The sequence below is a fragment of the Miniopterus natalensis genome, chromosome 9, assembly GCF_054644295.1.
Source record: "Miniopterus natalensis isolate mMinNat1 chromosome 9, mMinNat1.hap1, whole genome shotgun sequence".
Taxonomy (NCBI): domain Eukaryota; kingdom Metazoa; phylum Chordata; class Mammalia; order Chiroptera; family Miniopteridae; genus Miniopterus; species Miniopterus natalensis.
This window is the reverse complement of record NC_142089.1, coordinates 76,788,923-76,810,490: the sequence shown is the minus strand read 5'-3', so window position 1 is coordinate 76,810,490 and position 21,568 is coordinate 76,788,923. Positions and strand designations below refer to the sequence as shown.

The 21,568-nt window shown below is 35.0% G+C and overlaps 1 protein-coding gene across 2 annotated transcripts in view; it reads left to right on the top strand.

Moving 5' to 3' along the window:
• Window positions 1–19,551, top strand: part of PRP4K (pre-mRNA processing factor kinase PRP4K) — a 38,533-nt gene extending 18,982 nt beyond the window's left edge. Inside the window, exons 6-16 of one of the 2 annotated variants that reach the window (XR_001602400.2) lie at window positions 202–412; window positions 3,614–3,687; window positions 4,943–5,033; window positions 9,926–10,073; window positions 11,167–11,304; window positions 11,956–12,109; window positions 14,756–14,870; window positions 15,452–15,603; window positions 16,848–16,934; window positions 18,046–18,323; window positions 18,653–19,551. Coding sequence is in view for 1 of the 2 variants with exons in the window: in XM_016201869.2 (XP_016057355.2) it covers window positions 202–412; window positions 3,614–3,687; window positions 4,943–5,033; window positions 9,926–10,073; window positions 11,167–11,304; window positions 11,956–12,109; window positions 14,756–14,870; window positions 15,452–15,603; window positions 16,848–16,934; window positions 18,046–18,249 (1,374 nt within the window). In the remaining variant the exon portion in view is untranslated. Of the gene's footprint in view, window positions 1–201; window positions 413–3,613; window positions 3,688–4,942; window positions 5,034–9,925; window positions 10,074–11,166; window positions 11,305–11,955; window positions 12,110–14,755; window positions 14,871–15,451; window positions 15,604–16,847; window positions 16,935–18,045 lie in introns of both variants that reach the window. The other variant, XM_016201869.2, reaches the window with a different exon arrangement.
• The last annotated feature ends 2,017 nt before the right edge of the window (window positions 19,552–21,568 follow it).

The following is a 21,568-nucleotide window of genomic DNA, read 5'->3' as shown; positions in this document are numbered from 1 at the left end:
GCACCATATATAGAAAAACTATTTTAAGAGTTTTGTGGATTTTGGAATTATATAAGGGATTGTGGATCTGATTCAATGAAGGTTTCGATACCTTTAAAAAGTTTTAACATTATTTGACTTTTTAATACAGTACCTCTTAGCAGATATATATTTAGATAGCATCAGATTTTGTGAAAATAATATACTCTGTTTTTATTACAGAAATATAAATATCTTGCTGAAGATAGCAATATGTCTGTGCCATCTGAACCCAGCAGCCCCCAGAGCAGTACTCGTACACGGTCACCTTCTCCAGAGGACATTCTGGAAAGGGTAGCTGCTGATGTTAAAGAGTATGAACGGGAAAATGTTGATACATTTGAGGCCTCAGTAAAAGCCAAGCATAATCTAATGACGGTTGAACAAAATAATGGTAAGGTAGATTTTTGTTTTGATCACGCTTTTCTCTGAATTTTTAGCTCTGTAACTTCATGAAAGAGATTGTTTTGGGATGGGTAAAGTGAAAGGATTTTGGAATGCTACTCCTGCTAAACTTACAGTAATACAGTGTTCATGTATCCCAGTGAATATTTTCTATTGATATTTTTTATTTTCATAACCAGAACAGTATATTGAATTCCCACATATTCATAACCTTTTGTTAGGCTTGCCTAGAGTATTTTAAAGCAAATCCTAGCCATGATTTTATTTCATCTGTAAATATTTCAGTTTGTATCTTTATTAAAGACTTGATGGTTGGTTTGAATCAAAATCCAAATAAGATGCACATATTCTATCTGGGGTATATAAATTGATTTCTAATGTCTTAAGTCTTTCTTAGCCTTAATAGTTTTTTTCCTCCATTCCGTCCCCCCCATTTACTTATGAGGATACCAGGGCCATGTGTGCTGTAAACTTTTCCATTCTGATTTTGTCTGTTCACATTCTTGTGTCCTTTATCTCATTTCTTCTGTCCTCAGTATTTCTTGAAAACTAGTGGTTAGTGTTAGAGACTTAAATGGATTTAAGTTTAATTTTTTTTGGCAAAAATACTTCGTAACTGGTGGTGTGTGCTTGCATCATCACACCAGGTGCAAGTGGTGCGTGGTCGTCCTTAGTTTTCCGTTTGTCACCTACCCTGGAATGTAGTTTGCACAGGGAGACGAGACAGATGCTTGATTATTTTCCTTTATTGACCAGCTTTTAGCATGGAATACAGTTGGTGCCCTGGGTCCTCCACAAATGACCAACGAGATTTTTGTTGGGTTTTAGTTGGTATGTTTTTGTACTTGTGTTACAATCCATTGCTGTCATTTTTGTTTTTGAAGCTCAGATTGTTCTCCCTTCAGCTGAGATGGGGAAGGAGCCCTTTTAAGTTGGTTTCTAATGTCTTTTGACCCAAATCTTGCAGTATTTAATATAGCTCTTTTGCTTTCTAGGTCAGGTAGTAAATATTTTAGGCTTTTGTAATTATTTTAGACTTTTTTTCTGTGTTCCAACTACTTAACTCTGCTGTTGTAGTGCAGAAGTAGCCACAGCCAGCATATATGAGTGAGCATGGATGGCTATGTTCCCCAAAACACTATATGGACACTGAAATGTGAATTTTATAAAATTTTCATGTGTCACAAAATATTCTCTTTTTTTAAATGTCTTTATTGATTTCAGAGAGAGTAAGGAAGAGGGAGAGAGAGGTGGAAGCATCAATGATGAGAGAGTCATCGATTGGCTGCCCCCTGCACATCCCCTCCTGGAGATCGAGCCCACCTCCTGGGCATGTGCCCTGACGGGGAAACAAACCATGAGCTCCTGGATCATAAGTTGATGCTCTTATTTTGAGCCACGCCCTCTGGGCACAACCTTTTCCCCCAAACCTTTAAAAATGTACAAATGGACCCTACAAAAATAAGCCAGGTTCCAAATTTGGCCCAGTCTTTCGTTTTCTGACTCCTGTTCTACCAGAGTAAGATATCCTAGGCTCACCTTGTGCATATCTTGTCTCAGGCAGAATTGGCTTTTGCTCCTGGTTCCTTTAGTAGGCAGATAATCATTTATAGATCATAGGGCACTTTGAGGTGCTCATTACTCCTAGGCCTTTTTTGCAGAGAAAGCTAAGAAATATATACATTTTTGGAAAAGAGGAGTTCATACTGGTATTGCCCATTAAAATTTGAGATTATAGTGCTTTTATTAACTAATTAGATTTTATATTTCTATGTCTTTTACTGTGAAAAATGTGGTTCCAATAACATGATAACCCAGGTTATTATTTTGGAACTTTCATATATACACAGAGTTGTCAGTATAACTATCAATATTAAATGTACTGAGTGCAAATTGAAATTTGTCCTTGGAATGCATTGCAGGTTATATAGTCACAACTCTGTTTTAAAGTTGTGCTGCCAATTTGATAGGTTTAGGTTTCTTTTCATTTGCTTTTGATTTTTAATAATTTTCTGGGATTTTGAAAATTATTAAAACATCTTTCATGTGTATGTATTTGTGTTCTACCTACACAGGCACAAAAAAAAGCATACTATACACACTCATCTGTATGAAGATACCTTTACTTCTTTTTATAGCTGCATATTATTCCAATGCGATATGCCATAGTTTCTTTAATCTGTCTTGTAATGGTGGATATCTGAGATGTGTACAGTTGTTGACTGTTCATTGGAGCATTAGTTACAATAGTTTTGTGCATTACGTCATTTTTTTATGCTTGCCACTATATCTTTGGGATGATTTCCTTGAAGTGGGATAGCTGGGCCAGAAGACTGAATGAATATATAATTTTTCTGTATATTTCCAAATTCTCCTATATAATGGTTGTACAATTAATTGCCATCCACAAGCAGTGTCTAAGTGCTTGTTATTCAGAGCCTTGTTAACAAAGTGTTGTCATACTTGGGATTTTTAGCCAGTCTCAAAGGAGAGATATAGTATTTCACTATAATTTTAATTTGTATTCTCTTTTTCTAGGAACTCTTTAAATTTTTTTTTATGGAATTATTGGACTTTTTAGGAAATATATATAGATCTATATCAATCTATAATGGGGATGTTAACATTTTGAGATTTAAGTTGCAATTTAGAAATATAAGTTTTATTATTTTTTAAAAAGAGTTTTTTATTGAATTTAGAGAGAGGGGAAGGGAGGAGAGAGAAAGAAAGAGAAACTGATGTGAGCAAAACATTGATTGACTGTCTCCTGCATGCCCTTCCTGGGATCGAGCCTGGGCATGTGCCCTGACCGGAAACTGAACCAGCAACCTTTTGGTGCGTGGGACAATGCCCTACCAACTGCTGAACGACACAGGCCAGGGCAGAAATACAATTTTTAAAGAGGCACTTTCATTTTAATACATAATCATTGTTTAGCTATTAGCATATTCATTTAACACTGGTGAAAGAATTGATATTAGATCTTTCAACTTTATGAAATGTACCCTTTTAGTAAAAAGTGGTTGGCTTTATATATCTAAGTGTTATAAGGTGATTTTAAGTTGGTTATTAATGAAAAACTGATGTGCAAGAGGAAAAAAAGTTTAAATTGCTGTTAGTGGTTTTCCATTATTTGTACTTTAATTTGTAGCTCTTCACTTTTCAAATATTAATGCTAATTTTCATTAAGGGTCATCTCAGAAAAAGCTTTTGGCACCTGATATGTTTACAGAATCTGATGATATGTTTGCTGCATATTTTGATGTAAGTAATTTAAGTCACAAAAACACAACTATTAAACCAAAAAATGTAGATAACAAATATGTATTTTTGTGTGCTTGTGAGAGAGAGCGAGAGAGAGAAGTGGAGATGGATAAAGCAAATTAATAAATGCTAGCTAGCATTTGGACAACTGGGTGAGGGGTATCTGGAAACTGTACTAGTTTTGCAACTTCTAATTCTGAAATTAAGTTACAATTTTAAAACAAACAAGCTGCCATTACTTTTTTGAAACAACTGTTTTCTTAGATTTACAAACTGTGTGTGTGTGTGTTAATGTTAGATTCACTTTGAGTTTTTATACTGTAGGTGATGGAGAACTTACGGATTTGGGACCTAATAAAATTCATTGAAGAGTTGAAAATGTTATAAGGAGTGGGTTAAGAAATTTTGTTTTTTTAGCTATTTTTATCAGTGGCTTTTGAAGAAGTTTTCAAACTGATATTCAAAAGTAAGAACGTGAGAAATAGGAAGCTTTGGTAAGAGGAGGTGCGAAGGATAAACAAACATATAATGGAAATTTAAAATGGAATAGGATAAGCAGCCAGTGCCCAGATCCCAGCAGACATTGGTAATTGGCTTAAGCGATATATCACATATATATTTTGCAATAGAAGGACTCCCCGCCCCCCAAAAAAAAAAGATGGGTTAAGGGGGTTGAAATGATTACTGAGTCATCATTTGGTTGATGCTAAGAGATCTCCTGGATATCATGGGGAGTAATGTGAGATAAAGACTCTTCAGAAGTACCAAATACTCTTAATTTCCCTCACAGGCTCAATTGGTACAGCCAGTGACATTCCATACATATGTGGGAAGACAACCAAGGGGTGTTACATGGACAAGGCAGTAAAAGAAATGTGAAAATTGGTAGAAGAGAGAGTTGTACAGTGATTGTTAACTGAGTGTCCATCCATAATTTTTGTCTTCTATCAATAGCTGTGGAAAATCCGATCTGGTTTGAGTTTTTATTTTTATTTATAATGTCTTAGTCATTCCCCAAAGTTTTTAAAGATACTTCATTACTTTTCCCCCTAAACATTATTATGAGACAGGAGACTCTGGTAGTCATATTTCATTCACCCTTGTCACATTTACATGAGTTATAGTAAGAGCTTGATTGGGCATGAAATGTTTTATTAAATTATAGTTTGTTTCACCCATTTTTGTTTTAAAGGAAGTGCTTTAAATGTCAGGCTGATTAGTGGGTAAATAGCTCATATTGCCTCCTTAATTTCAGAGTGCTCGTCTTCGGGCTGCTGGCATTGGAAAAGATTTTAAAGAGAATCCTAACCTCAGGGATAACTGGACTGACGCAGAAGGCTATTATCGTAAGTTCAAAATTATTATAAATTTTATTTATTTAGTTTTTATTGTTGACAGTATTACAGATGTCTATTTTCTCCCTTTTTACCTCCCTCCACCCAACTCCTGCCCCACCCCAGGCCTTCCCCATAGTATTGTCTGTGTCCATGGGTTATGCATATATGCATAAATGTTCTTTCGTTAATCTCTTCTTGTCCCCTACCCCATCCTTCCCCCCTCATTGAGATCTATTATTCTATTACATGCATTCATACCTCTGGACCTATTTTGTTGGCCAGTTTATTTTGTTCATTATATTCCACATATAAGTGAGATCACGTGCTATTTGTCCTCTTAACTGGCTTATTTTGCTTAGCGTGATAGTCTCCAGGTCCATCCATACTGTCTCAAAGGGTAAGAGCTCCTTTTTTACAGCTGAATAGTATTCCATTGTGTAAATGTACCAAAGCTTTTTTATCCACTCATTTACTGATGGGCACGTGGGCTGTTTTCAGATCTTAGCTATTGTAAGTAATGCTGCTGTGAACATAGCAGTGCATATATTCTTTCTGATTGATGTTTCTGGCTGCTTAGGATATATTCCCAGAAGTGGGATAGCTGGATCAAACAGCAGTTCCATTTAAAAATTTTTGAGGAACCTCCATACTGTTTTCCACAGTGGCTGCACCAGTCTGCATTCCCACCAGCAGTGGGTTCCCTTTTCTCCGTAAACTTGCCAGTACTTGTTGTTTGTTGATTTATTGATGGTAGCCATTGTGGCAGGTGTGAGATGATACCTAATTTAGGTTTAATTTGCATCTCTCTGATGATTAGTGACGTTGAGCATTTTTTGATAGGTCTCTTGGCCATCTGCATGCCCTCTTTGGAGAAGTGTCTATTTAGGTCCTTTGCCCATTTTTAATTGGATTGTTTGTCTTCCTGGTGTTGAGTTGTGTGAGTTCTTTGTATATTTCAGAAATTAACCCTTTATCAGATGTGTGATTGGCTAATCTGTTCTCCCATAGAGTAGGTTCCCTTTTCATTATCTTGATGGTTTCTTTTGTTGTGCAGAGGCGTTTTATTTTTTCCTGTGTTTATTTTTTCCTTTCCCTTGCCCTAGGTGTTGTATTGGTGAAAATATTGCTATGTGAGATGTCTGAAATTTTACCACCTATGTTTTCTTCTAGGGTTTTTATGGTTTTGCAACTTACATTTAAATCTTTTATCCATTTTGAGATTATTCCTATGTATGGTGTAAATTGGTGGTCTAATTTCCTTTTTTTTTTTTTTTTGCATGTACCTGTCCAAATTTCCCAACACCATTTATTGAAAAGACTCTCTTTATTCCATTGTATGCTCTTACCTCCTTTGTCAAATATTAATTGACCGTATTGGTGTGGGTCGATTTCTGGGGTCTCTGTTCTGTTCCATTGTTCTATATGCCTTCTCTTGTGCTAGTATCAGACTTTTGAACACAATGGCTTTGTGTATAGTTTGATAGCTGTTATTCTGATCCCTCCAACTTTGTTCTTTTTCAAGATTGCTGGGGCTATTAGGGGTCTTTTTGGTTCCATTTAAATTTTTGGAATATTTGTTCTAGATGTGTGAAATATGCCGTTGGTATTTTAATAGGATTTGTGATGAATCTGTAGAATCCTTGCACATATATGTGTGTTCAAAGTTTTTTTTTGTAATCCTTTGTATTTCTGTGATGTATTTGTTATTTTGCCTCTTTGTTTTCTGATTTTATTTATTTGGGTTCTCTCTCTTTGTATCTTGATAAGCCTGGCTAAAGGTTCATCAATCTTGTTCATCCTTTCAGAGAACTAGCTCTTGGTTTCCTTCTCCTTGAACTTTTGTGTGTTTGTATATATATATTTTAGTCTGTATGTTATTTATTTCTGCTCTGATCTTTATTATTTCCTTCCTTCTACTTACTGTGTACTTTTCTTGTTCTCTTTCCAGTTCTTTTAGTTTTGGGTTAAATTGTTTATTTTAGTTATTTCTTGTTTCTTGAGGTAGGCCTGTAATGCTCTGAACTTCCCTCTCAGACTGCCTTTGCTGTGCCCCATAGATTTTGGGTGGTTGTGTGTTTATTTTCCTTTTTTTCCCGGGAAGTTTTTGATTTCTGCCTTGATCTCATTAGTCATCCATTCATTGTTTAATAACAAGCTATTTAATTTCCATGTGCTTGAATGTTTTTGAGATTTTTTATTGTAGTTTTCTAGTTTTATGCTATTGTGATTGGAGAAGATGCTTGATGCGATTTCAGTCTTGGATTTGTTAAGACTTATTTTGTATTCTAACTTGTGGTCTATCTTTGAGAATGATCCATGTGTACTTGAGAAGAATGGATATTCTGCTGCTTTGGGATGAAATGGTCTGTAAATGTCAATGATACCCATTTCTGATCTAATGTGTCGTTTAAGTCCACTGTTTCCTTGTTGATATTTTATCTCAAAGGTGTATCCAGTGATATTAGTGGGGTGTTAAAGTGTCCTACTATGACTCAATTGCTATTGATCTCTCCCTTAAAGTCTTTCAGGAGTTTTTTTTACATATTTCGGTGCTCCCAAGTTGGGTGCATATATGTTTACAAGGGTTATATTTTCTTGTTGGAATGATTCCTTTAGTATTATGTAATATCCTTCTTTGTCTCTTGTTATGAAGTCTGTTTTGTCAGATATGAGTATTGCTACCCCAGCTTTTTTTTTTCATTTCCATTTGCATGAAATTTTTTTTACCATCCCTTCCCTTTTAGTCTGTGTGTGTCTTGTACTGAAGTGGGTCTCTTGTAGACAGCATTTATGTGGGTTATGTTTTCTTATTCAGCTCCTGTTTCTGTTGATTGGAGCATTTTGTCCATTTACAGTTAAGGTTATTATTGATAGGTATTTATTTACTGCAGTTTTTTTCCTTTATAAATATGTTCCTCTCTCTCTTGATTTCTTCTTCTTAAAGCACTCCCTTTTACATTTCCTGCAATGCTGATTTGTTGGTAATATACTCCTTTAGCCTTTTTTTTTTTTTTCTTCTTGTCTGGGAAACTCTTTATTTCACCTTCAGTTTTAAATCATAACCTTGCTGAATAGAGTAGTCTTGGGGGTCACATCCTTGCTTTTCATTGCTTTGAGTACTTTATGCCAATGCCTTTTGGCCTGAAGTGTTTCTGTTGAGAAATCAGCTGACAAATCTAATGGGTACACCCTTGTAGGTAACTTTCTGTCTCTTTATTGCTGCCTTTAAGATTATTTCTTTGTCTTTGACATTTGCCATTTAATTATGATGTGTTGGAGTGGGTCTTGTTGGGTTCATGTTGATTGGAACTCTGCGCTTCCTGAACTTGTGTGACACTTTCCTTCACCAAGTTAGGGAAGTTTTCTATCATTATTTCTTCTAACAGTGTCACTCTTCCTTGTTCACTTTCTTCTTCTGGTATCCCTATGATGTGGATGGTATGTTTCATGTTGTCCCAAAGTTCCCTTCAACTATTCTCCTGCTTTTTAATTGTTTTTTCTTTATTGCTGCTCTAATAGAGTGTTTTTTTCCTACCTTTTCTTCCAAATCACTGATTAGAATTTCTGCCTCTAATGTAATTTTGATTCCGTCCCGCGTATTCTTGTTATCAGATATGTTGTTATTCATTTCCCATTGGTTCTTGTTCATGGTTTCTATTTCTGGTTTCATGATGCTGTACTTCCAAGTTTCTTGTAATTCTGAGTTCCTTGACCATCCTTATAACCATTACTTTGAACTCTATATCTGGTAAATCGCCTTCATTTTGTTTAGCTCTTTTTCTCAAGTTTCCCTCTTTTCTTTCATTTGGTGGTTTTTTCTTTGTCTCCCCATTTTTGCTCGCTCTTTGTTGTATGTATTAGATCAAACTGCTATGCCTATCAGTCTTTGTCGGGTGGCCTTATGTAGTAAGCGTTCTTTGGGACCCAGTGGTGCAGTCTCTGATCTCATGAGCTGGATGCTGTAGGAATGTCCCTTGTGTGACTTATTTGGGATCTCCTGTTGTAATTGGATGTTGATTGTTGTCCCATTTGTGGCTGGAATCTTCTCTCAAGCTGGCTGACTGTAAGGCTCACCCCCAACTACATCATGCAAGCTGTTGTGCAGGTGCTGACAGAACAAAACAAAACAGAATAGAACAAGAAACCAAACAAAACATACAAAAGACCCCTACAACAGCAACAAAAACAATCACAAAAGAAAAGAGAATTAGAAAACAGAAATGCAGGCTTGATCTTGGCCCTGGTCAGGGCTCGTGCAAGAGGCCACTAGTCGATGATGGCCCCCCCCCCCCCGAAAAAGCAATGGAAAAAATATCCTCAGGTGAGGATTAAAAAAAAAAAGTGTGGTTCATCTAGCAGCTGCTGAATACATGTTGTATTCCAGTAGGCAGCTCAGAAGCATTGCAAATTGAAGTGAGGTAAAGACTTGATGTACAACTTAATAGATAGATTATTTCCAGCCATGAGATAATCTTGCAGAAGGAAGGGGTTAGTACATCACTTGCTCGTCTTGATCTGAAACCAAGAGAAACAACATGCAGGGAACGTGGGGTACCAGTCATACAGTATTTGTCATGCAGGACTACAGTTGGAAACACTTCAGCCAGCACATTTCTTCCATATTCAATGTTAAAAATCATCAACATATGATAGGACAGCAAAACTCTCCCTTGTAATGATTGAAAGTGAGCATGCAATATTAACCACACGAAAGAGAGTGACCAGTAGAGGCTCAGCCTTGATTCTCCGTGATGTCTAGGAAGCCAAGCATGAAGTAGAATTTGACACGTGTTTTAAGTGGCTGCACTGTTTCTTACTTTTTAATTTATTCTGTGTATCTCAGAGTTTTATTTGGTAATCTCTGTGGTCAAAATTCTAATTTTTTTAATTTACTCTTTTAGGTGTGAACATAGGTGAAGTACTAGATAAGCGCTACAATGTGTATGGCTACACTGGTCAAGGCGTATTCAGTAATGTGGTACGAGCCAGAGATAATGCAAGAGCCAACCAAGAAGTGGCTGTAAAGATCATCAGAAACAATGAACTCATGTACGTTCAGAAAAATATGTGATGAAACCTTTAACAACACAGATATTTACAAATGAAAACATTTTTAAACGCCATTTTTAAAAAGTAACCTGTGTAAAACAAGTATTAGAATGATAAAATGATAGTATTTATTTTTTACTGGATTTTTAATTTATAGCCACGTGTTATATGTGAAGTACTGGAACTATAGGCTGATTTGTATTTTTTTTCAGTGCATTTCAGTACCTACTGTGTGCACTGATGTTAACTTAGACTTCTTCCTTCTACTGACTTTCTTACATACCTTAAACTAAAGACCAGAGGTGAGAAATAAAAGGATTATATTGATTAGCTGTCACTGATTAGCATATGGTGGCCTGCTTTTAAAAGCTGGTTTATCAGATAGTTCTGGGAATTATTTGTATTTTCTTTCTGTCTCCTTTTTCCTTTAATAGAGTTACTTAATTGCCACACACACAAACAGTCTACCACACACTGAACTGGTGTTAAAGTCAACTTACTATTAGTTTTGAAACACTGAAAAGAAATGTAGATTTATAGTAAAGTCTTAAGCTGCCCTAGGGTTAGAAAGTGTTTTTTTGTTTTGATGGTTATCCCCAACCACTGTATTATAGACACTAACTTTAAAAAATGTAGCTTATTGAAAAATTATAACTAGGATTTTAGAGGAAAGCCAAATATTAATATTTGGTGAGACATTCCCTAATTAGACTCTTAAGGAACCAAGACTGTATACAGTGTGGTTCCATTCCACTTTTGTTAAACATAATATTTACATCGAGACTTGAGAATAAAATGTGCAAGATTGAATTTCCCTTCAAGCAAGGTGAGTTTATTCCTCAATGTTTCTGTTTTGTTGATTGGTTATTTTGGAAATTAACTTCATGAAAACTGTATTTGATTAAATATAAAATATTGTGTAAAGGATAGAGACTTGTCATTCCTCAACAGATTTATTGTTACTGCTTAAAAAAAGACAAACTAATTAACATCACCTATGGTACATCATACTGGAACTAGCAAATACGTATTATTTAGTTTAACTAAATTCTGGATGTATTTAATTTTGACCTAATTTTCTTTTTTATTTCAGGCAAAAAACTGGTTTAAAAGAACTAGAATTCTTGAAAAAACTTAATGATGCTGATCCTGATGACAAATTTCATTGTTTGCGGCTCTTTAGACACTTTTATCACAAACAGCATCTCTGTCTTGTATTTGAACCTCTCAGGTACAGTGTCGGAACCTGTACATTAAACTGAAAATTCAGTTTCTTCATCTCTTACTACCTCACTTTAGATAAATGCCATGACAAATTTTCTGGGTATTTGATTATTTATTTTTTCATTTAGCTCTGCTTTTTGTTTTTTAACTTTGGGGTAAGAGCTGGCTTCTTGACAATCATTCATGTATAAACATTAATTGACTGCATAGTATGTGCCAGTTTACTAATTGCTTTTAGCCTTCAGCTCAACAAGAGAAATTCTCTGAAAATACTTCAAGGATTAAGCCAGAATGAAAAGAAATGGAAATAGTGGAATTAGAAATACCATTTTGATCTTCAAAAGTGTGGGTTTGTTGTTAGGCTTTCAAATATAAACCCATTCTAAAATCAGCCTTAATTTTACCATTGCATATCTTTTCTTCTATTTTCAAAATAGAGTTTCATTGGAAGATTGTGTTATGTACACACCATTTCATGGGTTCTCATTTCAGTGTAGAATAAAATTGTCAGATATTTTGGGGTGGGGGTCTTGAGCAGAATATTTTTGTTGTAATTTGTATTTTGTGCTTGATTTTACTTTATGCTTAAGTGTTTTTGCTTTTTTTAAATGCCCATTTTGCATTTTAACGCCTAAATTTTTTTTTTCTCTCTTAAAAGTATGAATTTACGAGAGGTGTTAAAAAAATATGGTAAGGATGTTGGTCTTCATATTAAAGCTGTAAGATCCTATAGTCAGCAGTTGTTCTTGGCATTGAAACTCCTTAAAAGATGCAATATTCTACATGCAGATATCAAGCCAGACAATATCTTGGTAAGTCAAAAAGTCAAGGGTGCCTTGTACATCTGATATGTATCTTCTTTTCAGTAATGTGAGATTACTACTATATTATTTTAGACATAACATCTTCAAAGAATAATATACTATAGTTATTAACCATTACAAATGACTTTATCAATTTTTACTGTTTTGGAAATTGAGCCATGAAATTTTAAAGTATAAAGAAAGAGGAGCTAGGCCACTGTCCCAATTTTTTCCTTTTAATTGTTAATTTAGAGTACACACAAATCCCAAGAGTGCTTTAATATAGTAACAATGGGCTTCTTCTGGCAGCAAAAAAAAGTGTTGCACCTGTTGCTGTTTTGAAATAAGGTGTGTTCACACTTCTTTGTTCTTTAATTTTATAAACTGATAGAGTTAAGAACATTTAAAGGAATTTTATAGACTGATGGAATTTGGGACATTTAAGAGAATTTGCCTTTTTTTAAGCAGATATATGGAGTTGAGTTTAAAGGTGCCCAGGAGTAATTCTTTTTTCTTTTATTCTTTATTGCTTTAAAAGCAGTGCCTTCGGGGAGCCCAAACACAGTGAAGCCCACTTTCCTAAAAGATGCCTATTGAAAAGCATCTTTCGCTGTCTTGACCTCTTTTAAGTAATGACTTCAGATGTGGTAATATGCAGATACACCATGTTTCTGTTTTTGAAATTTAGAAATACATATCATCATAGTGCAGTGATTAATGCACACACACACATTCTTCCCCTCCCTGGCCCCATTTCTTCACCCTGTTCTAAGGTTTTCAGAGTCGGGGCATGTGTGCACTGTAGGTAATTCCAGGTTCATCTTCCAGTCACATGTTCCACACTTTAGAAAGGTTTTGATCTGATTAGAGTATTTCCTTTCACACTACCACATTAATAGCGGGGCATTCCATTTTGATGTTTGGTTTGAGTTCGTAATGTATAGGATATCTAATGTTACATCGTTAGAAGAGCTGAGTAATTACAGTGAAATGGTAGGTATATTATGAATGAATTGTATACTTGTCCAGTCAACTTCATAGTTGATATTTACCTCAATTTTTTCTTTCTTTTTTAAATTGTAAAATATACTGTCCATATTAAGAATGTATAAAATACAAACAGTGCAAAAGGTAGACTGTGAACCTCTGTGTAACCACCATGGAGGTTGATAGAAGCTCTTGCTTTTAAAACTTCATTTTTCTTTGAGTTATTGCTAAACTAGTATAGGTTTTCACATGGGTTCTGAAACTGAATATTTTCCCTTCTTCCTAAAGAAGGAAAAAGTAGACATCAGAGACCACATGGAGCTGTTTAATGAAAATCCAAAGCTTTAAGCTGACGACTTCAGCCATTAGAAGTACCATATTCCTCATGAGGGGGTAGTTGTGTAGCCAAACTAAAGTTCAAATAACTGTGGACACCCTGCTGTTGTTTAAGGCATTTTAGCCAGCCCAAGGGTTCCACTGGTAGATCCTAATTTTAAAATGGTCCTGGGATTTTTTCTGCGTATTGCAACTGCATTCTTACATAGCTGAATGCAGTTTATACTTTAAAAAGCTTTGAAAGTAGTTTCCCTTTTGAAGATACCTGTTTTGCTGATCCCCCAGATGAAGAGAATGCTTATTGATGTGGCAGTTAAAAATAATCATTTCTTTCGTTAGCTTTATTCCATGGATATCATGTGTAATGGACCAGCCTGTAGCACTGACCAAGCTTTACAACATCCCAGTAGAGAGTGCCTAGGCTTATTTATTTAAAGTGTTAATGTTTCTTTTGGGTGGGAACAGTAGGCCAAGTTCAAGTCCCAACTCGGAATTTGTGTGTGTCTCTTTTGAAGGGGGGAAGGGACTCTGGAATATGAATTATCTGCACTTGTTAATCCTGCACATGCTTCTGACTCATGAGTGGCAGCAGTCATGGGAGCAGCTCCAGCCTTTCTCAGCAGATGTCACTGTTACTGTGTATGTTGAAGTATTTACAAAGGAAAAAAGAAACAAATGACTAATATAGAGTTCATGTTTATCAGTTTTGCCAAATATATTTAACATTTTCTTGACTAATACCTTCTTTATATTTAAGGGATTTAATAATTTTTAGACTTGGAAGTAATTGCTAAATTTGGGATGGTCTAGCAGCTTCCAGTGAACATTTTTTTTCTGTTTTTGTCCAAACTTAATCTGAATCATTTTGCTTTTGTTGCCTTCATAATTTTCTGGCAACTGAAAGTTAAGTCAAATGAAAGTTAATCTTAAGTCTGATTCTTATTAATAAATGTCTTCGTGTTCCTTTAAATAGTAACTTGACTTTATGCAGGTGTTCTGGGGATTTTTAGAAGATGCTTTTCGTCAATGAGATTTTTCTCTTACTACCCCATCCTTTTCTAAACAGTGTTGGTTAAAATTAACTTTACTTGGTATTTTTTCATATTTTTTCACTGAGAAAAAATCTTTTACTAATTACAATCAAATATTTGGTAGTCCCTAATTTTTCATAATTAGGAAATTGAGGTTTAAAATAATTTAAAAGGAATTTTAAAAAGAGTGACTTTGTTCTCAGTTTTGGAAATAATTTCTCAAAGCCAATTATTTTTATCTGATTACTTGCCTTAATTATTCCTAGCATGAATTAAACTTCCTTGATAAAATGTTTTTCAGGTTAATGAATCCAAAACTATTTTAAAACTCTGTGATTTTGGGTCGGCTTCACATGTTGCGGATAATGACATAACTCCTTATCTTGTCAGTAGATTTTATCGGGCTCCTGAAATCAGTAAGTTTCTTCAAATGTTTTTTAACTTGGGCCATCATGTGTGGTGGAAACAGCATATTTAATGTCTGAGTAGTGTTTTCATCGCACTTCAGCAGCTGCACAAGGTCATTCACGAGGAAGGGAACCATAGCAAGTTCATCCTCAGGTGGAATGATGGTAGTTGGGACAGGAGTCTTGGTCATGTCTGGCAGGAGTAGCAAAAACAGTTGTGGAAAATCCTCGACTTTAGAAGACTGCTCCTGATTACTCAAGGTCTGATTATCAGATTTATGAATTCTGTGGGACCTTTGTTTTTTTGCCTTGGTTGAGGCTGATTAGCATCTCCACCAGAGGCGAAATGAAAATAGAGGAAATACACATTTTCTCTACCCCTTCAATTCTTTCCCCACTCCTTCATTTTTTTAGGTTTTAAGTGTGTGTTTCTATTAAGAATTAATGGAAAAGAACATGCAACTAATGCCATAAGTAAGGTATTATGATTGTGGTTATAGTTCAAGCTAAATTAATACCCCCATTAATGGAAATAAATAGTAGTTGATTGTTTTTATCATCATATATTTAAACTTCCATTTTGTTTCCAGTTATAGGTAAAAGCTATGACTATGGTATAGATATGTGGTCTGTAGGTTGTACCTTATATGAACTCTATACTGGAAAAATTCTATTTCCTGGCAAAACTAATAACCATATGTTGAAGCTCGCCATGGATCTCAAAGGAAAAATGCCAAATAAGGTAGGACATTAATGTGAGCTTATATTTGTTCAACCTCTCCAAAGTAGTTTCCCATAGACTGATGGATTGCTGACCCTTAACTCATCACTAATGGCTATAAAACAATTTCAGAGAGGCAAGTATGTGGCTACTAGGATTCCTTTAGCTCTTTCTCATTTCCGGTGTTTAGATTAGTGATTCTAATCGGCCAAGAGTCACCAAAAAAGAATAGAACTTTGTTTTCCTTTTCTCCTCTAAAGTCTGTCTTTATGTTTTTCTTTACCCTCTTGGATTAAGCAGATGGTAGGGATCTATAGTTTAGGGTAGACTTGGAATTGAGGAAGAGAGAATTGATGAGCATAAATTTTTTAAACACCATATATATAATATGAATGACTTTCATGTGTCTCCTCTTTCAGAAGCAGCAATGTTCTTGGGAGCACACCCTTATTGGTAACAGCATGAACATGCTTGAGAACTAAAATGAAAATAGACGCAGGTCAATTTCGTTAGATGTAAGGAAGGGCTGGCTCAGTGATCAAAGAAGGAATGGGCGAACATTGAAAGAGGAACTTGATGACAATCAGTTTATTAAAGATTGGAAGTTAGTTGGGAAAGGAAGGTATCAAGAAAATTCACTTGAAATGACATATTTCTAACATAAAACTCGTCATTAGTGCTGCAGCCATAATATCAATTCTGTTTGATTAACACAAAGCAAGAACTTTAGAGATTTATAAAAATGTCTGAGAGCCGTATCTTAGACTTTTATGATTTTAGCTTATGTTATGTTGGACTTGTTTAGAATAAACTACACAGAAATTAGTTGTTGGTATTTATTTTAATGAGATCTAACCTGTATCATTTTAGGGCTATTTGAGCATAATTTGTAACATGTTGTTAGGTTTCTTAACTGCCAAGAGAAAAGGCCCAATTGTGTAATAGTTTTCCTACCTAAGAACAAATGATTTTAAGTCTTTTTTTAATCCTCAATTTGGAATAGTGAAAGCACAACTTGATATCATAATTGGTTTAATCATTACCTGGGGAAATATATTAATTTCTTATTGTTAAGTTGTTTTAGGTACAGACAGCATTTGTATTAGCTTTTTAAAAGATGTTTGAGAACAAGAAATCTGAGATAATTTTCAAATGAGAAAGCATACCGAGACTAAATATTTGTGACTTATTATGTATTAAATTGTTAGCAAGGCATACTGTGTCATAAGTTTAAAAACTAAGTTTTTTATTTGTTTTATTTCTAGATGATTCGGAAAGGTGTATTCAAAGACCAACATTTTGATCAGAACCTCAACTTCATGTACATAGAAGTTGATAAAGTAACAGAAAGGGTAAGTCTCTCAAGTGTGCAAGATTAAATGGTTATCTTATTGTAAACAAATAAGCTGGGTCATACTAGGAACTATGAAATTTAAAACATTAAAAATAATTTCTTTTTGGTGTTGGCTGATTCCTGAATAAAAAGACATCAAATTACGAAAAAGGTGGAGAGTTTTAAAATGTATAGTATGAATTTATTTTTATTATAGGTCATATTTAGGCCCTTCTCATCTCTTCTTTTGGATCACTTTCTTGGCCTGGCCCACCACCTACCTTCTGTACTACAGTCATAGTGATCTTTTTGAAAACAGATCTGATCATGTTACTCTCCCTGCTTAAAGACCCTTCTTTGGCTTTCTGTTACTTAGAAGATAATTATTTGAATTTCTCAGAATGACACACTGAGTCTTATGAGCTCTGCCGTCTTACGCAGTTTGCCCTCTCTTCACTGTACTCTGAGCCCTGCCATTCTGCACTTGGCGTTAGCTAAAGGGCATGCTGCTTCAGACCTCTGGGCCTTTATTCACAGACCATCCTGACCTTATCGGCTTCCTGTTTTCCGTCCCCTAAAAAATATGAATTCAACTTCAAGCCTCAGGTGAAACATACATTCTGTTATGAGCCTTTCCAAAACCTCCAGGTTGAAGTAAGGACTTCTTTACTTTGGCCCTGTTGTTTCACACGTCCGTAGCTTTGTCAGAGCACTTACCACTTCATGGGATCAACTCGTTTACATGTCTGCCTGTTCCCACTTCAGGGTAGGAAAAATACAGTTCTAATAGCAAGTATTTACTATGTTATTTTTAATTACTTAATATTTTTGAATTCTCAAACTGTAATTACTTAACTAAGTTTGAGTTTCTGTTATGATTTTTACAAAATTATTTTACAGAATGATTTTAAAAAAAAAACACACTCAGCTAACTTATGGGTAACCTTTTTCATTTGTTTTCTTATTGCTTCTTGAAAAGACATAGAGGATAGAGGAAGCCACATAAAAGTTCCAAATGAGTAGATGATTATTCTTATAAATTAATATTTTTGGTAGACAAAAACAGTCTGATGTGTTACATGTTTTTAGTAACTTTATTTAGAGATACGCATTTTAAAAATTATTTTTAGGAGAAAGTTACTGTCATGAGCACCATTAATCCAACTAAGGACCTGTTGGCTGACTTGATTGGGTGCCAGCGACTTCCTGAAGACCAACGTAAAAAAGTACACCAGCTAAAGGACTTGTTGGACCAGATCCTAATGTTGGACCCAGCTAAACGAATTAGCATCAACCAGGCCCTACAGCATGCCTTTATCCAGGAAAAAATTTAAACGAGATGAAGAAGCTCCAATGGTTTGAGTAATTAAATACAAAGACTGAAGAAATTTCACAGCAGTTTATTAATGTATATAAACTTATAAATATTTCTCCAGCAAATTTGAGGAAGCATGATATATTTGAATTAACACCAAGGGTGATATTTCTTTTAGAAATGTTAGTTAATCTGTTTTGTGTCTTATGTGAAATTTCACTGTAGAACTGTTTTAACTGCCAAGACTGCACAAAATTACAGTGCTAATGGACATGATTGCAGTTCACATAAAAGACAAAAGCATCTGTTATAAAATAAGTAGCAATACTGGGTGGTTGATTTATTTTTAGCAGACTTGGCTTCATTTTGGTCTTCAGGTAAAATGGCCAGCATAAATGCTGTTTATATTCACATTTTCCTAGGTGTGTGTGTGCAGGCCACAGCAGCATGCCCTTGGTGTAGTCATTGCCGAAAGGGGTCTGTTCCTTCTTGAGCCTGCCTGCAGGGATGGTCTCCTCTTTTAAAGCAGGTTGTGTACAACATTCAGTACACTGAAGGTAAGCTAAACCATCAACATCACTGGTGTTTTAAGATGTTATTTTATTGGAACAATTGACAAATGAGGGATATTAGCTTTGTGGCAGAATTCCCTGCATGTGTGATACCTGATCTTGTTTTATTTTTTTGGCATTGCAACTGTGGCATAGTTACAATTTCTGTTCTGTTCATCACATTTAAAATTTGAAGAGTATGCGCTTGATGGATAGAGCGCCTTCAGTGTACTGTTTCTTATTAACTTTAATTTTTTAAAATCAACTTGCTATAGACTTTATATACATTTTGTTAAATACAGTTCCTAGTGACATAGAAAAATGCGTAGTTTTCATTTACTAAATTACAAATGTTGAGGCATAATTCTGAAAGTCCTCATATTTAAAAGTTAGATAGACAACATAATGAAATTTTTAACTATTTGTATGTCATTTTGAAAGTGTACTGCTTTATGGTAAAAGTGTTTTTCATTTGTTCATTGTTTTCATTATTTGTGATCATGTTGTCTTTCAATACAGGCATAAACCTTCCACTCTTGAACAAAGCAGCTGCTTTTTAAAAGCGGTAATTGCTTCTTTACCTTTTATTTCTTTTGTAAATGAAGCTTTTCTTTAAGAATGTGACTTTAAAGTGTTGTCTATTGCATAAAACAGTTGACACTCACTTATTGTAAAGTGAAGATTGTTCTACTGCATGTGAAGTGGACCATGCAGATTTCTGTATGTTCTCAGTATGCATCACTAGATAATAAAGTCTTTTGTGAACAAGGCATTTGTAGCCATTTTTAAAATTTTTGTCTTCAGTGCTGGTAAGTCAGGTAAACCATAAATAGTTAAAAGCAACCTTTTGTTTCTCCCTTAAAGTATTTAACAGAATTATTTGCTAAAGATGTAAACCTAGCCAAAAGTTTATTATTTTATTACTTATTAGGATCCTAATTATTTCATCAAAAATTCTACAAATATTGTCAGCTTTCAGTGTAGTGAGGTAATTCCTGTAGGTTAGGGGTGTAAGTCAGGATTTAACTAATGTTTCTGCTATTTTCTCACTTTTCCTTTTGATGGTGCGGAAAGAGAAAACAGGAAAACGGCACAGGCCATTCAACGCCTTCTCCAAGGGGTCTGATTTGCTGAGACACCAGCTTCACCTTCTTACAAGGTTATTTCTGACAGCATGTGTAGATAAAAATTTAGCAACAGTTTAAAACAAAAATCATGTAAATCAGCTTGGTTTTGCAACACAAAGGAATTTGTACTTTTAACATGGTGGAAGAGAATTTTCAGAAATTTATGTCATCTTTGTCATTTGGGTGGTAAGATTAGTTCTTGTCTCCCTGAGGAATATGGAAAGTAATCAGATTTTAAGGGCTTAAATAAATTTTAAAATTGTAAATGGGATTTTTTTATTCACCCAGGCACTAATTACCACAAGCATGCACATTTTGGTGCATTCAAGAATGGAAAATCAGAATAGCAGCATTCTTCTGGTGGGTTTTGCTCCATTTAAAGACATGAACTACAGCCAGGAAAGCAATAGATGAGCTAATAAGCCAACTTGAATCTACACCCCATCTCGTCACGGTTTAGACTTACTAAAATAGATACAAGGTGGTGGTCATCTTCAGGTAGAGTGAAGCCTTGTAAATGAGGCATCACAGGGGCAGCTTTCTACCTTAATGGAATGGGTAGAGATTTCCCCACCATTATTTACTTTATTTTGGTGATAATATGCTGCATATTCAAGTCTTTTGTAGTTATTTTCACTCAAAATAGTTAACATTTTGACGCTTCTGGTGATTTTCATGGCTTCATTTAAAAATAATTATTTAAGTAAGTTAACTTCTAGAAACAGTTCATCTTATGCCTTCAAAGCTGTTAGATGTTACTTAAAAAACAAAGTTGCTTGTTACTTGTTCTTTGTGTTTTAGGTGCAGCTCAGTGGAAGATGATGACAACCGGAAGACATGAGCTAAGGTTTCTGTTCTATAAAAGATTAAAAAAAAAAAGAATTCTCCATTTAATTTCTGTCTAATTTTTTAGTTTCAGCATTATGATTTGGGTTTCATTAATGTTTGGTACTTAGAATAGTAATGCTATTGTGTTCATTTGTAAAGTGCTTGTTTTATCATGCTCCTGCCTCTCCCCCGTCTTCTCTTCCCTAAAATAAAATAGTGGTCAAATTTAGTCATATATAAGACTCTTGAATGGTGAGACTCCTCATATAACACATGGTTTTCAAATTTGGTTCCTAAGGTTTACTAGGAAAACAGCAAACATCCAAATAGCTTACATCAAAACATAGTCTTTAGTTTTATGTATCCTATCTACTTAGCAGATGCAAAATAATAGAAACTGGAATTTTAAGAACACTGTTCAACTCCTTTAATACTCTATCCTCCAACTCACCCTTTAGTATTTTGTTAACAAAGTGCTCCAGTCATGGTCTTAAAGTAGGCAAAATATTTAGAGCCATTGTGTTTTTCTTCTTAAGGGAAATGAGAGATGATACAATGTAGATGTTTTTTAAAAAATATATCTTTATTGATTTCAGAGAGGAAGGGAGATAGAAACATCAATGATGAGAGAGTCATTGATCGGCTGCCTCCTGCACGCCCCTACTGGGGATCGAGCCCACAACCCGGGCATGTGCCCTGACCGGGAATCAAACCATGATCTCCTGGATCCTAGGTCGATGCTCAACTACTGAGCCATGCTGGCTCGGCTGATAGATCTTTTATATTCCCAAAGTAAGCATTCCTAGATTAGTCTATTTGACAGGAACCCTGT